Source organism: Pteropus vampyrus, unplaced genomic scaffold (assembly GCF_000151845.1).
Source record: "Pteropus vampyrus isolate Shadow unplaced genomic scaffold, Pvam_2.0 Scaffold323, whole genome shotgun sequence".
Lineage (NCBI taxonomy): Eukaryota > Metazoa > Chordata > Mammalia > Chiroptera > Pteropodidae > Pteropus > Pteropus vampyrus.
This window is the reverse complement of record NW_011889104.1, coordinates 63,089-78,918: the sequence shown is the minus strand read 5'-3', so window position 1 is coordinate 78,918 and position 15,830 is coordinate 63,089. Positions and strand designations below refer to the sequence as shown.

Below are 15,830 nucleotides of genomic sequence, written 5' to 3'. Positions count from 1 at the left end.
CTACCGGGTTTTTTTTTCTTTCTTTTTTACTCAGAGAAGAAAAACTATTCAAGTGTGACAGTGGCACGTTTCACCCTCCTGGCCAGCACACCTCACCATGCGTGCCACGCTGGAGCACATCCCTGGGGCAGGCAGAGCGCCGAGCTCTAGAGAGAAGGCTCGGCCTCCAGCTGCATTCCTGGGAAACACCAGCCCCTCTGAGGAGGCAAAGCCCATGTGGGTTTCTGCCACAATCTCAATGGAAATGTTTCTAGTGCTAATTTTTACATTTAAAGCTAAACACAACTCAAGATACGAACATGTGAAATCACTGGATGGATCCTGCAGCTTCTACCAGTTTACGGTCCCCATGGCCATCCAGGAAGCACAGGGCACAGGGAGCCGTCTTCTTTCTGCATCGGAATCCTCAAGCTGGGGCACCTTTACATAGCCACCTTTCACCATCATCTAGTCCGGAAACCTGTTACAGGTGCACAGCCGACATTCTAGGTGGAAGTGGGCACTTCCAGAAGCCCCGTCTACAGTGGGAGGCCCCCATAGTCTCTGCTCAGAGTGGCTTCATGTCAGGCGAGTCTTCTCTGGGGCATAAATCCCCTGTGTGAGGTGAGCGACCACGCTGAGGTGAACAGCACTAGTGCAGGAAGTACAGACTCACTTTAGACAGGACAGCTGGGACATCTCAGGGAACGCTAGAAGCCCTTTTGCTGATGCGGAAAGTAAAGTTTTAAAAACTTCTTTAAAAACTGCATTTTTGAGCGTAAAGTCACTTTACCTGAATCACCACAGATGAAGGACTTTAAAACCAATCTGCACCCCAGCCCCCACTGCTCTAGTCTCTGAAACCCCAAACGAGAGTCATCAAGGGTTTTGAAAACAAAGCAGAAAACTTTATTTACATAAGTAAATTTTAACTCACTTATAGATCATAGGTCAAGCCGACAGCAACCAAGTCTCTGCAATATTGAAAACACTCAGATTTTGAAGCACACTGAGGGCTGTGCAGCCCGTTCCCCCTGGGTATATTATAAAACTTACAAATGTCTCTAGCTTTGTTGTTCGGTCCCAGGTTCGGGCAGAAGTCATGTTTCAGGGCAGGTTCCCACCAGACATGATCACATAACCATCGGCTGTGGGTTTCCAAGGAGCAAAGGAGCCAATCTCAGCAAAGCTCGCACGGGCATTTTCAGCTGTTTAAACTTGAAGAGCAGTTCAGCGAAGCTTGTGCTCCCTACAGAAATGCAGGTGGGGGGAAGTCACACCTCTAGAGACTGGGCTGCAATCCCGTTTCAGGGATGCTTCAGACACAGTCATGTTAAAGTTGGCATCCTGCCCTCTGAAAACAATCACCCAATGACAGAATTTAAATAGGAAATTTCCCTAATGCACTGTAAAATACAATTTGATATAAAAATTTAAATTCATCTATTCTGTACTTCAGAAGGAACCCAAATGGGAAACTATTCATACACACACACACGCACACTAAACAGAATAAAAAAACAACTGAAATTAACTTTCATAAAAATCAACTGAGAGAGAAGAGTCATGTGAACACTGAGTTTATCAGTACATACAGGTGTTTGGACTCTGGAGAAGAAGCCATCCTTTCTGAATGTAAACAGAGTCCACACACGTGTAAAATTCAGAGTTTTCCCCCGCAGAAAAGGTTCCAAAAAGAAACACCCACCAAAACCTCACTAGAAAAAATGACTCACTAGAAACGCCTCCCACCATAACAGGAGAAAAGAAGTGTCAGTGCAGGCTCTGCCAAGGGAGGGTCCATGGTTACCTTCCAGTCCAACAGGAGGCAGGTGCCGCGGGGCCGGCACCGAGTGGTAGACCAGGAAGCAGGCCAGCGCGCTCAGCTGAGACTCGTCCCGGGGCTGTCCGCTGAGGTAGGCATGCACACACACGTCACCCCCGGCTGTGAGAGACGGAGGGGGCTGCAGACCTGCGTCCAAACGTCTTCCTCTCCCACATCCCTCCTCGGGAACCCAGTGAGCACTGACTGTGTACCAGGCAGGCACTATGCTGGGCGCCAGGGCTATGGTGGCCACCAGACCATAGTGCCTGTCACCGCAGAGTGCAGTGTCATGGGGACAGAGATTGTACAAAGAAGGACGCAAGCACATGTGTAATCGGAGACTGTGGAGAATGCTGTTAAAGCATAGTCGAACGCCATGGTGTCTCCCAAACACCCACTTTACCACTCTTCCCTTTGCTGTGTCACAATGGAGGTGACTGGCATTAGCCCGAGGACTGAATCCTACATAGCCTGGTCAGAGGTTCTCAACCTTCAACCAGGAGCAGGCCCACCCCCAGAATTTCTCCTTTGGGGCCAGAAAACCTGCATTTCTAACAAGCTCCAGGACGGTGCTGCTGCCTCGGGGACCACGCTCTAAGCAGCCTGGTCTGGGGCAGCAGATGCTCCTGTCCCTCTGACAGTGACTGATTCAAAAAAGCAGGCCTGAGCCACCTAGTGAGACACGCTCTGCCACGGGGACTGATGGGAACGTGCACACGCTCTGATTCAAGTCAGGGATACAAGGTGCGAGCCAACACGTCTGTTGGAGGCCCTGGGTGAGAACGTCTCCGTATCCACGGGTGAAGCTCCTGGAGGCCACCCTGTTCTTCAACGGGGTCAAATGCTGGGCTCGAGGCAAGGGTTTGTCACAGTCACTAACACGAGTTCCTGCTTTGGGTTTGTTGTGCTTCTCTTCTTCTAGATTCCCAAAGAAAGAACTTGGATTGGAGACTTGAGACCTTCCCTCTTTCACAGTGTAAGCACTCAGTGCTATCAATTTCCCTCTCAAAACGCCACCTTCCACTACAAGATTTCAGACTCTCTGCTGAACCTGCAGTAAAGACACTACAGTCCTGGCATCAAGACAAACAGACCAATGGTACAGAACTGAGTCCAAAAACAGACTCATACTGATCCAGGCCTCTGATTGTCAACATAAGCCCCAAAGCAATTCTATTAGAAAGAAAAGTCTTTTCCACAAATGGTCCTGGAACAACTGGATATCAGTATTTGGGGGATAAAAAAAAAAAAACAACCCTAAACTTCAAATCGTACCTCACATAAAAGATTAATTTGAGATGAACCATAGATCTAAATATAAAAGCTAAAACTGTAAAGCTTTTAATAGAAAACTTTAAAAAAAGTCTTAATGACCTGGAGTAGGAAAGATTTCTTGGACAGCACTCAGAAAGCAACAAATATAAAACAAACCAATAGACTGCATCAAAATTTTAAACTTCTGCTCATCGAAATCGCCCTTAAGAAAATGAATAGGCAAAAAGTAGGAGGAAAAAATCTGCAAAGCATCTCACAAAGAACTTGTAGACAGAATTTGTAGAAGGTCCTACACTCAATAATCAAATGACAACCAATTTAAAAATGAGTAAAGGCTTAAACAGATGCTGCAGAAGGAGATATGAATAACAAAAAAGTATAATAAAACAGTTAACACCATGAGTTGCCAGGGAAATGCAAATTAAAACTAGATGAGGTACCACTACATACTCACCAACCTGTCTAAAATGACATCTAGGACAAAGGAGAACACCACACCACGTCCCCCTGCTGGTGGAGATGTGAAACGGTGCAATTTGGAAAATAACAGTGGCAGTGGATGCAGGTACAGATACAGGGATGGCAGAACTCTGGTAACTGCTAAAGCCAGGTATTGGGGCTTATTAAACTGTTCTGTTTGCTCTGTCTTACACTTTAAATTTTCCATAATAAAATACTTAAAAGTTAACAAAACTTCTTTAGGTTCTTAACTTAAAACCCATTTTCTTGGCTCAAGATGAAAATCTCACTGAGGAGACATCCACACAAAAATCCAGTGCACTTTCAGGTTTAACAGCTGTGGTTTGGAAGTCCACGTGTGCATCTGTGACCTTAAGACTACAACGTCAGAATGCTTCCGACGCTGAAGCGTAGGCCCCGTACCCCCACAGAGGTTACTGTTCTCCAGCCACAGCCAACGAACAGCTAGTCCCTGTGAGAGTGGAGACCACTGATTTATGAGTTTTAAAAACTGATGGTTCTTCTCTAGACAATAAACACACATTCCTGGCAATGAGGGTGGCAGCTGAAGTGGTGGCTCAAAGCAACACCATGAGCACCACGGGCCCCGCAGAGCTATAGGAAGCAGTCCTGGAAGCCATCACAGAAGGCTCTAGCTGCCACCAGTATCACTGCACCATATGAAATCAGCGAGTCAGAGACTTGCAGGCATGTGTCCTATCAACAGCAGAAGTCTGCTGGACATGACCACATGCAAAATTCCATGAAAACGGAACACCGAAAACTATGAAATAACTTGTCTAGTTCCCAGAAATGAGAACAAAAGTTGCATTTGAAAAAATTTTTTGAGGACGTGGTTCCACGGTGTAGCGGTTAGCATATCTGCTTTACAAGCAGAAGGTCCTGGGTTCACGCCCCAGTGGAGCAATGGCCCATGGTCTACAGCCATGCCACCCTGAACAAGCCCGATGTCTGATCTCGGAAGCTAAGCAGGGTCGAGCCTGGTTAGTACTTGGATGGGAGACCACCTAGGAAGACCAGATGCTGTAGGCATAAATAAGTTAATTAATTTTTTAAAAATTTCAACTAGAAGACTTTTCAAATCCTAAGAGAAAATTACAGACGCAACAGTTGTTCACAATACGCACTAGGAGTTTGAAATTGCTGTTTCCATGTAGAACCCTCAAATTTACTTCATAGTATTATAGGTAGTTTTTAACTTATTCAAACTCTTAGGTTCTTGATTACTAGTACAATAAAGAATCTCGGACTGTCACCATAGCTGTCACCAGGGTCTGCACCCACCCAAAGCAGGCCGCTGTCCAATGTGTACTGCAAGCATCTGCATGAACTGAAAAGAAGGAAAAGATCAAGGAGCTGACTACTAAAAGCCAGTTTCAGCTGCATAGCACATATCTGACAGCTTTCTGCCACTGTCTCAGGTGGGCAAACGCACCTGGGCACTGTTCTGCGTGACCACATTTCCCCTGCCATCATAAGCCAGCCCTTCCATGGATAGAAACCACCATCACATGCCGCCTAAGGTTCTCACAGACTGACAGCTGGTAAAACAAGCATCCGCTCAGTGAGCGCATACCATTTCGGGTACAGAGGAGGGAAGAAGATGGTCACTGGCCTCGGGGAGGTGCCGTGCCCCTAAGAAACAATAAAGGCCAGAAAAAAAAATGGGATCTGACACTGGAGAAAGTGAAACTAAGTATCAAGAGACACGGAAAATGCTCCGTATACTCTCACCGTGGTTTACAAAGCAGAGTGAAACATCTTACAGAAACTGCAGCGGACAAGCAGTGCCAACAGTGAGCTGGAGGCCCTCCGGCATGCCCGCACACCTGCCTGCCTCCCACTGAGGACAAGGGAGAGCGGAGGCGGCCCGCCCCCGTTACCTTGTAGCCACTGGTCCAAGGTGTTGTCAATTGCACACTTGACCACTGGGAGGAACTCTGAGCTCATAAAGAAACCTCGCTTCGGGGGGCTCTGCAGCCGCTCCTGGTGGCTTCTGGAGCTGAAGAAGGCCAGCACCAACTTGATCTGCCAAAGCTCTGCTGTCTCGGACACCTCTCCCCGCCCCAGTCTCCGCACGGCCTTGAGGGGAAGAAAAACAACGTGCATCATGTGAGTAAGGCCGCCCTGACCGCCATTCATAGGGGACACGGGGTATTTTCGGGAATGGCCCATTAGCCCACTGAAAGGTGGAGGGCCCCACCCTGCTTGGATGCAGGCCGCCCACAGGGCCCTTCACCCAGCATGGACATATGGCCCAGCCCTCCAACAAGGCCCTACTGGGCTAGCTCTTGGGTGAAAGTGACAAGGGCATGTGAGCTCCCTCCTGGCTCCAAGGTTCTGAAAGAAGAAGGCCAAAAGGCCCACAGCTGGGTCCCTGGACGTGGTCAGGTCAGGCCAAACAATACCGTGATCACACCACTGTTGGGACCCATCTGCAGAGTCACCGCGGCAGCAGCCAGAGGGGATGCTCCTCTAGACAGCTGCCCGAGTGGGTGGCAGGGTACAGGTTCAGAGCGCAGCCGAGAGCATGGCTGTGGAGTGGCCACTGCAGGGTGCCAAGAGGCCACATGGGGGACAGAGGAGGGAGTGCTCTCTGCTGCCATCAGTCGGGGAGAGACGGGGAGAAAGGCAAGGCGAGAGTAAGACAGCCACCAAGGACCCCTGCTGTGCTAAATGCTAAGCTTCTTGATATGAACAGAGTGTTCATCTTTCCTAGGGCTTCACTTCTGAATTTCTAAATGAGATGAGAAACTAAAAAGATGGACACTCGGGAACCTCACCTCACAGCTCAGGGTGTTACTGAAACACAGGCTACCTTTGTCAGAACTGGGCCAGGCTCTGGGCCATACCTGATCCATTGCCACGTACGCAGGTAGCATCTCCGGGGTCTCCTGGGTGACACATTCATAGAGCACTGAAGAGAAGAGATCCAGAATTTCCTGCTTCTGTGAAAAATCAGAAGCTGTTTGTGGCACTTCAGTGTGTATTCCAGTCAACTCAAGAACCAGTTGTACAGCAGCTACCAGTGCCCAGTCTTAGCTCTGCAGAAAGGCAGCAAAGGGCACAACAGCTGGCTCTTTATAAACCAGAGCACGTGCAACATTAAACGATGAAACACATCCAAATTTAAGTCTCAAGGAACAGTTAAGAAAGTACGTGCTGTAGAGGAGAGAGCTGGATCAAGTTGGGGTGATATAAGTAAACAGGAGATCAGAGGCTTGCCCTGGGTTGTGCTGGCAAAGGCAGGATCCAGAAAGGGGACCTGGCACCCACAAAGCTGCAGGAGAAACACTGAAAAGAACAAGCTTGGGGGAGGCAGCAAAGCCACGTCTAGCTGGGGCTGGGAGTGGGGCACAGGTCTTCATCAGAGACCTGTGGCCTTGAGTGCACTCTCTGTGGTTACTAGCTCTGACCTTGGGCAAGTGACATCTCTAAACAGTAACCATAAAGAAACTGCCCTAAGGGTGAGGATTAAATGAGAGATGATGTAAAACACTGCACAGAGTGGACAACACAGGCAGACTTTGCTTTATTGCACTTCACAAACGTCGTGCCTTTTACAAATCAAAGGCGAGACCCTCCATCAGTAGAAATACCATGACTCACTTTACCGTGATGGTCTGTACCCAAACCTGCAATGTCTCTGAGGTCTGCCAGTACATAGTGAAAATTCATTAAATGAGAAGGGGGAAAAGTTATTTTCCTTCACTCTCGAAACAAGAACGTAAGGTGGGCTCTACTATAGTCTCATTTTTAGAAATGAGTAAACTGCCCCTTGGAGAGGCTGGAAATGCTTCCCAAGGCCATACGTACTGGTAGGCAACAGGCTACCCTTCCCACATCCAAACTCTACCATCTGCAACAATGGATTAAGTCAGTGATCTGCTAGGCAACTGAAACCCCAAAAACAACAGTTTAATGACCAACAGGAAGGAGGGTTATAAAATACAAAGGAAACAAAACTAAGTAAAAATGAGAAAAGGGTAGCAGACACTGAAAACATAAATTGGTACAAAAGGGGACATAGAAAGTTCACCTATCAAAACTAGTGTCTTAGAAATTTTAAGCCGTTTCTTCTATCAAAGTTGGAAGCTACTGAATTTAATAGTTTTACGCTATGGAAAATCTATACTTGCCAAACAAAAATCACACAATATGCCTGAGGGCCGACCTCAAAGATGGGTAGTACGTATGTTTCTAGCATTGTCCACGGGCAGACATAATAACAAGCTCCAGTCTTGGAGCCAAGCAAAGCATATCATACATACCTGGCCCATGTTCACAGTGGGTTTGCAGAAATACTCAGCAAACGACAGAAGCGCTGGGTCAGAAGTGAATGCTGAAATTGTTTCAGGCTACAGAACAAACCAACCAATAACAAATATAAGTAAAATGACAAAGATTATTTTCTTTACTCTTCAAACTGTAACATATGCAGTTCTAAGAAATCCAACTCACTTTTTTCACGCAATGATCCCACAAAACCCAAGGCTATGCGAATTTGCTAGAGCTTCATCAATGTGTTCTGCTCAGAAGTTACATGAAGCTTTCTGCACAAGAGAACACGAGCTACTGACTTAACAAAAGGCCAATAATAAACACAACTTCCTTACACAACTCACCCACAAAAGGCTTTGCCCCTCCTTCACTGACTAAATGAAAAACAAACTGGATTGTTACTGAAAAGGTAAGGAAAAAAGAATATCGCTCAAACAAGCCACTCACAAAAAGACAAACACTGTGTGATTCCACTTACACGAGGTACTAGGTCATCAAAATCAGACACACAAAGCAGACCAGAGGCTGCCAGGGGTTGGGGGTGGCAGGGGAGGCAGTAGTTGTTGCTTAATGGGGACATATTTTCAGCAGTCCAGGGTGAAAAGGGTCCTGGGAACAGTGGTGGTGCTGCTTGCACAACATGAGCACTCTTAACAGCACTTACCTGTGCACGGCACATAAAAAGGGTTAAGACCCTAAATTTTATGTTATATTTATTTTACCGCAAAAACCTTTTTTTTAAAAAAAAAAAAAAGAATATCACTCAAAGTTCAAGACTGAAAATGGAATATGTATATACTACCATTTTCCAAAGGTTTATATTTTACTTCTGAATTCCCAGCAGGCAGAAAATTGGGATGTCTTAATTTTTATATACTTCCCCATTCAAACTCAAGTCTAAACTTACCTATTTTCTTTACAAATTGGATTAGGGTTTCTGAGATGGGCTCTAATTTACGTAAGAAGCAACAGTGCTGATTTAAGTCAAACTCTGACCCAGAGTCCTACAGAACTATCTAGTCAACACCTGATGGAATACTGCCAAACAAAAGTCACTGATGTCAAACCCATCTATCTAAACCCTGGGAACCATCATAAAGGCTCAGTCACAAGTAACTGACCTAAAATGAATTAGATGAGCTGAATTAAAATAAACTGCCGTGTCCTTACTTGGAAAAACACAGACTGCCCTCCCCGCTGCCTGAGCTGGTCCGCCCGCCACATTTCTGCTCTACATAAGTACCCTTAGCCGCGACTACTTTCCCCAGCTTCCCAGCGCATCTCCAGCAGGAGCACAGCTGCTCATGGAATTCCTGAAAACTGGGGTCGAACTCAGAAACAGTAACGGTGCATCATGGAACACATTTCTAGCGCTGGAAACATTGGCGTTCTAGAATGTAAAGCAAAATATGTGCTGGCCCCATGGGAAGGCAATTGCTTCGTATATTCTGTTCATTCTAGATACTATCGTACTAGCATCAGGCACTAGAAGAACGAAGCCAACTAGTAAGATAAAGCTAGACCTGCCCTCACTTCATCCTCACTGAGATTTAAGCAACAAAAGGTTTAAAAATGGAACTGAGTGCTACCTTGCAAAAACCTTTTTCTACTCTTGCCTTGAATTAAGTAAATCTTGACAGATATGAGGATTAATAAGTAAAATTATTAAACTAATATTTTTACAGAGTTAAGACAGATTGTGACTCTCTCTGCCACCAGAGGCGAACCAGCCTTAGAGTCCAGGTAGATGGCCTGTCTTTTACCACGGCTGTCACTTAACGCAGCAAACAGACCCCGCATCACTCAGCCTGTATCACCCACAGTGACAAGCGGGAGCAGGTCCAGCTGATGGCCGTGAACGCTACCACAGAACCCCATACTCTGAGTGGGCGAGTGGGGTGTGCAGTCCTTCCATTCTCACTAATCCACACCACCTTGAAAGCTCGGGCTTCAGAGTTCCGGTTAGCGACAGTCTGGGCCAGCAAGCTCTGCCACCCCATTGGGTCCTCCTTGTAGGAGAGCTGGCCTGCTCTGAGCTTCACATATAAAACGCCATCCTTGGAAAGGATGGACCTGAAAGAAAACCAGAATGAATTGATATGAGGTATTATGGAGGTTCTTGGCTAGAAACGTCATATTTCTCAATACTATGTTCACAGGAGGCAAAGTCTTTACCATTTTCCATGAAGACATATGATCAAATACTGTGTCTAAAGTTAAATCAGTCCCTACAAGAAAGCCAAAAGGAAGTTGTCTTTCTTTGGCATCAAGATTCACAAGAACGTGTTAAACGAGAAAACATGTAACTGTCTGCTCACCATGAGCATCAAAGGCAGTACTTTCTCTGACACGTCTCCATGTCCCCTGTACCTCCAAGCACTGTGCGTGGGACACAGAGATATAGGTGTGTACTGACAAGTGTGCAGCAGCAGAAAGAAAATGGTGCTGCAAATTTAAAGACAACAATACAGAATACAGCTATTATATAGTTTGAGGGAAATGGAAATTGAGACCAAACTAGAGAACTTTTGCAAGCTTGTTAAATTTTCTGGAAATATAAAGACAATTTACATACCACCACAGGCATAAAATTAACACACTCCATTCATTAAAGTAATGACTTGCATATGACTGTTTCTACCCAAAACCAACCTACCATAATCTTAATTTTATGAGAATCATCTAAAAAGAGAATGGTAAACAGATGCGAGAGAAGATGTGACCTAACAAATGTCAGCCATCACAGAACCCCCATTGTAGACACACGAGCCTTATTTTCATAAACGAATTCATTCATTATTGCTCCACACAATTCTATTATCATCCAACTTAAGTAATTTCAAATTTCTTCATTAATAAACAAATACTTAGGGTTTTATTTCTAAATTAAAATTTTCATTTTCTAACACAATCTCTGTTTCAAAGACACAGACCATTGTGTTTAATATGTACTGTATGGATTGTCCTAGATGAGACCGATGGTGACAAGGGCCACTCTCGACAATAATCTGCACTTTACACCTCCCCGCATACTTCACCTACTTCCCAGATATGGCTGAGAATTCAACGTACTCACTTCAAGTGCTGCGTCCCCTTGCTTAAATCGATGAGCAGCTCCCAGTACCGCGGGCCTTTAACTCTGATCTGCCGAGACAGATGAAAACAGGGCCCACCCAATGTTGAAAAAGTGCTGCTCTGACAAAATGAAACCTGTGCTTCTCATAGGAAGAACACTGGGCTGGAAAGAGATCTTGGCAGGCTGATGAGCCGCTTCCAGACAATGGTGCACACGAGTCATGCCGGAGGCCACCCGACCAGTCAGTAAAGCACCTCCTCACCCCACCCCATGCGTCCCCCTGGCAGCTCCTGCGGGGGATGCTCCCCAATCTCCTGCAGACACTGAGAAAGTGCAGGCCTTTGCTCCACTGTCTTGAATGCAGTGCTGCCCTGCTAGAATTCACCCCCGGACAGAGCTCCCTAGGTCCCATCCCACATACCTGCTTTAGGAGGTGGAGCTCCGGAAGAAGGGTGGGCGCCATCAGCTCTTCTTTGGTCTGCTCGTACCACTGAGTGCCCTTCGCAAATGTTAGAGAACAGCTGCAATTACCGTGGAGCAGGGAGCTGCAAGAAGCAACACCCCCACTCCCCACTTCACCCCGCCCCTGAGCTGGCAGACTGACAGGTGGCAAGAGGTCCTCTCTGGTACTCAAATCTCAGGCTTAAGCCTGAAGGCCCTGGGCCCCACCCTGACGCTTCAGGGCTGCAGTCCTGCCCGGGCCGGCTTCACGCTGTCTCTGCTGGGAAGGGGCCCACAATGGGCACATCTCGGCAACCTCAGCTGGACGGAGCGCTCCCTGACCCCCGCCTCTCGCACGTGCCTCCAAACACCACTCTATTCTCAAGGCACCATGCCTGGCTTTCCAGTGGACACAAAGGAAGAAGACAACGTCATATCCTATGCCCCAGAGCCTAGCATGCTTGCAACACACAGGAGATACTTAATCATTTTCTGACTGAAGGAAGGGTATGTGATGTGTTATCTACTTGCCTCTAAATCAAAGGCCTCTCGTACAACACGGGACCCTGGGCTTTAAAACACTCTGCTAATGAACTCACAACAGTCCTACCCAGGTTACCACCAGCCATGTAAAGTTAGCAGGGACCCTCCACCAAGCTGTAAGGATGAAGGGACAGCAGTCGGCCCCCGAAGTCTCAGCCCTCAGACTGTAAATGAGCATGGCCAGTGGCATGATGTGTGGAGATGGAGACTCTGAAGTCTTCTCTTTTTACAAGAGTTCAACTCACTGTTGTCACCTCTTAAAGGACAACATTTTAGAAATACCCTGACCTGCCAAGACGGGTGAGGGAATGAATCACACACACAACGGGGAGAGTTACTTTATAGGTGACCTCCAAGAGGGCATAGCAGGGTGTGTTGGCGTCCACATCCACAGGCACCAGCAGCCGTGGTTCTGCAGCCAGCACATACAGGTGCCGTAGGGCCTGGAGATGATATCTGTGAGCAGAAAACAGACAGGAGGTGACCAACAGATGACAACAGCACTACTCTACAATCTGCTGTGACTGACAAGCTGAACCACACAGTCACAACAGTGCTATCTTCCAATGACAGCAACCCTGAAGGAAGATGAGGGGATCCAACTAAGAAATCACGGGGAAGTTCTGTTTAAAAACAGAACTTCATTTAATCCTTGACCCAAGAATTCTTGAATTCTCAGTTACAAGGTTTTACAGGGAAGTAAAAATTACCTTACCATGAAAACATGTACGAATAAATTGAGCACTTACAAAAGCAGTTCTCAGATATCCTTTTCTGTTCTACACGGGCATGTCTTTTCGCTTCTTAAGAGATTTACTTCTAGTTATTTCTTTTTTTTAAGGGTTGGTGGAGAAGGGGAAGAAAAACTGTCAGTTTTCCTTGATAAGAAAGCTCTTCTACAAGAATGTACACACACACACACACACACACACACACACACACACACGCACGCACGCACACACCTAGAATACAGTGCACCAAAAAATAATGGGTGAGATCGTGACAAGATTTTTTGTGTGTGTGTGCCGTTTCCAAATTTTTAAACTTTAAAATTTATATTTTAGAATTTAAACACACAAAAACTTTTTACATTTTAAGATATCCCATTAAAGGATAAGACTTCATTTTTTTTTTTTTTTTTTTTTTGCTTATAGCCACACTTTCCCGCTTCCCACCTACATCTACCACCCCTACAAATCTATCAGAAACAAAATCAATCATGAACAGAAAAACACCTGGTATTTCTGTTATATAAAGGTTCTTGGTACGTACTGCCATACTCCTTTAAGAATTAAACTGACACTATGACCAGCAACCTGCGCATGGCTCCACAACGCCCTACTCAACAGCTGATCTTAACACAAAAGGCTTCCCTCCCTAAACTGACCAGCAAGACCACATATCTGAGCCATGCTGGTGTAACAACAATGTTCTTATGTATAACCAATCATTAATGCTTGGACCCCAGGTCACACTACTTCTGTGCAACAGCGACCCTTCCCCCACTGTGGGTCACAGGGCAGTTCAGTGATGGCTTCTGACTACATAAGGCCCACCCCTGGGGTTGCTGGGGTGCCTGCAGTGGAGCACCCTGGTCTTGACGTCACTGGGATGTGAGCAGCTCCCCCAACCCCCATCCTCCACTTGCAGGACCCAGGCACTGTGGGCGGGTGGCCCTCCGTGCCTGCAGGTGGAGCTTCTGGGCTGTCGGGCTGCCTCTGCACATGTGAGCTGCACTGCTCACTGCACCGGTGGCTCACTGCACCGCTCACTGTATTTCTAGATCAACTCCAATTTTTTGCTGTATTTTGCTTTTCTTGTCCCTCCTATGTCACTTATACAAAATTTACCAGCATTCAAGTAAAAGAAGGAAAAAAAGAATTCATATACAGACAATGCTACTAAATCAGGCACATTTCTCTCTTGGAAATAATGACACCATGAATCAGCGGCTGATTCCCTACGGATAACCTTCTGGCCACCTGCTGGCCACCTGCTGGGCTTAGGCCACCTGCTGGGTTTAGGCCACCTGCTGACTGCGTACGGGTGGATGCCTGACCATTGGAAATGGCCAAAGTTCTCTTCTGCTCTAGTACTGTGTTGAGAGACACTTTTTATAAGATTCAGCCAGAAAGATAACTAAGTTCAAGAACAAAATAAAGCTAATTTGGAAATGAGTCCATGGAACAAAGAACAACCAAATTATCCCCTCAGGAGCCTAAGAAAGAACCACGTGGAGGACAAGACGATGAGACTCACCGGTTGTCAGTGCTGTGAGCGGGGAAGTGTGGGTAAAGGGCACACAGGAGGGCAGCGATGGAGGAGTTGGAGGTGCTCAACGAGTACCTGCGAGCAAATTCAGAAGGGACAGGTGGGTTACTAATGCTGCCAAACTGAGGCAGGCAGCGAGGTACTTATAGTGGCAAGGCATGCTTGATGGCAGGGCCTTGAAAACACGAGTGTGTCGATGATGTGAACATTACACTTTTCAGCTAGCCCACAAGCCACCTCAAGATCATCTACTATGTCAAACACAAACATTAAATTACAAAACCTAAATTAATAATAATCAAAACTTTAACCTAAAATAGTGTAGTACTGAGGACCATGAATGCAGTCCTAGAGACTGTAGGTATTGAAAATGTCATGTACAAAGAACACCACCTTCTTTCCCAGTTTTCTATATGCCTGTTTATAACATTATGAATGTGACTTAAAAAACAGAGTTTTTTACTGGGTAGCTCAAAAATTCTTTTCCATTTCTGTAAAGCATGAGCATTTCCTCAGAATGATGAACTAAGTGAAAAAGGCAGATGTTATTAAAAAGTTGCAATGATATAAACAACTATTTCTCAAAATATCAAGTTTTTTTCTTATCAATATGATAAACATATAAAAGCAATACACTCTTAGTAAAGTAAAATCTTTTGAAATTTTCCTTAAACTATTTCACTACTGCTCAAATTCAGCATGGCAAACAGGCAGATGAATCTAAATAAAGATGGTAAAGGACATCACATAAAACCACTACTGTAGCTATTCGATGTACATATATATTTTATTATACATACACACCCCCATATATATTTCTATTTTTTTTTAATAATTACGTTATCAAGCAAAAATTTAGCATTTATTTCACACACAATGAATTGGGAAGAAAAGATTTCAAATTGTAAGGAAATATTTTGACATGTGCACAGAACAGGCCATTTCCTCTTTTCCATTTTGATAAGACCCAAACCCAAAGACAAACACCAGATGTCAACGTTGGGAACTCTGAGATTAAACATCAGGGAGCACTACGTTGGGAAATGCAGACGCTGTCACAGGTGCACATAACCACTTCCCGACCAGAATTGCCAGGAAAGGGAAGCAGTAGCAGCATGGGAGAAACCGAGTCAAGAGGGAGGCAGGGACCATGCACTGCGGACCAAGGCAGGACAGGGCTAAGTGAGAACAGAAATAGTGAGGGGCTTGTTTCTAAAGGAAAACAGAATTTCAAAAATCATAAAGTAAGAATTTTACTATTTCTTTAGCCATTCTTAATTCTAAACAATTAAAGAACAAGTCTACAAAACCTGCTAAAGGGCAGCCACCCTTCTGAGTCTTGACTCTCTGCTCTGGAGAGGCAAGTTCCACGTTCCACTGCACGGCTCCATTTCACAGACAAGGGGAAATGAGCCTACGCAATGTCCAGAAATCATGTCAGCGGACCGAGGTCACTCACAAGAGAGCTAATGAACGCAGGGACACACCCCACAGGCCCAAATCCACACACAGACTCGGTGCGATTCTGATTAGGTTCTTTAGTGTGAAAATCACAAAGGGATTCATTCCAATACCGATATGGAACGCAAGGTACCAGAAACAGAAAAACATACTTTTGAGAAAGAAATCTTGGTCTGGGTTTCCTCTCAGGACATCAAG

The 15,830-nt window shown here is 45.7% G+C and overlaps 1 protein-coding gene and 1 pseudogene across 2 annotated transcripts in view; one reads left to right on the top strand and one right to left on the bottom strand.

Annotated features, from left to right (window-relative positions):
• Nucleotides 1–865: 865 nt before the first annotated feature.
• Nucleotides 866–15,830, bottom strand: part of ANAPC1 (anaphase promoting complex subunit 1) — a 72,284-nt gene continuing 57,319 nt past the window's right edge. The window contains exons 38-47 of one of the 2 annotated variants that reach the window (XM_023521936.1): nucleotides 14,160–14,246; nucleotides 12,239–12,356; nucleotides 11,338–11,415; nucleotides 10,917–10,984; nucleotides 9,775–9,913; nucleotides 7,831–7,917; nucleotides 6,412–6,507; nucleotides 5,443–5,641; nucleotides 1,790–1,924; nucleotides 866–1,228 (exon numbers count right to left, since the gene is read on the bottom strand). In XM_023521936.1, the coding sequence (XP_023377704.1) occupies nucleotides 1,113–1,228; nucleotides 1,790–1,924; nucleotides 5,443–5,641; nucleotides 6,412–6,507; nucleotides 7,831–7,917; nucleotides 9,775–9,913; nucleotides 10,917–10,984; nucleotides 11,338–11,415; nucleotides 12,239–12,356; nucleotides 14,160–14,246 (1,123 nt within the window). In that variant the 3' untranslated portion in view covers nucleotides 866–1,112. The remainder of the gene's footprint in view (nucleotides 1,229–1,789; nucleotides 1,925–5,442; nucleotides 5,642–6,411; nucleotides 6,508–7,830; nucleotides 7,918–9,774; nucleotides 9,914–10,916; nucleotides 10,985–11,337; nucleotides 11,416–12,238; nucleotides 12,357–14,159; nucleotides 14,247–15,830) is intronic. The other variant, XM_011377840.2, reaches the window with a different exon arrangement.
• LOC111730608 lies at nucleotides 4,476–4,591 on the top strand (annotated as a pseudogene).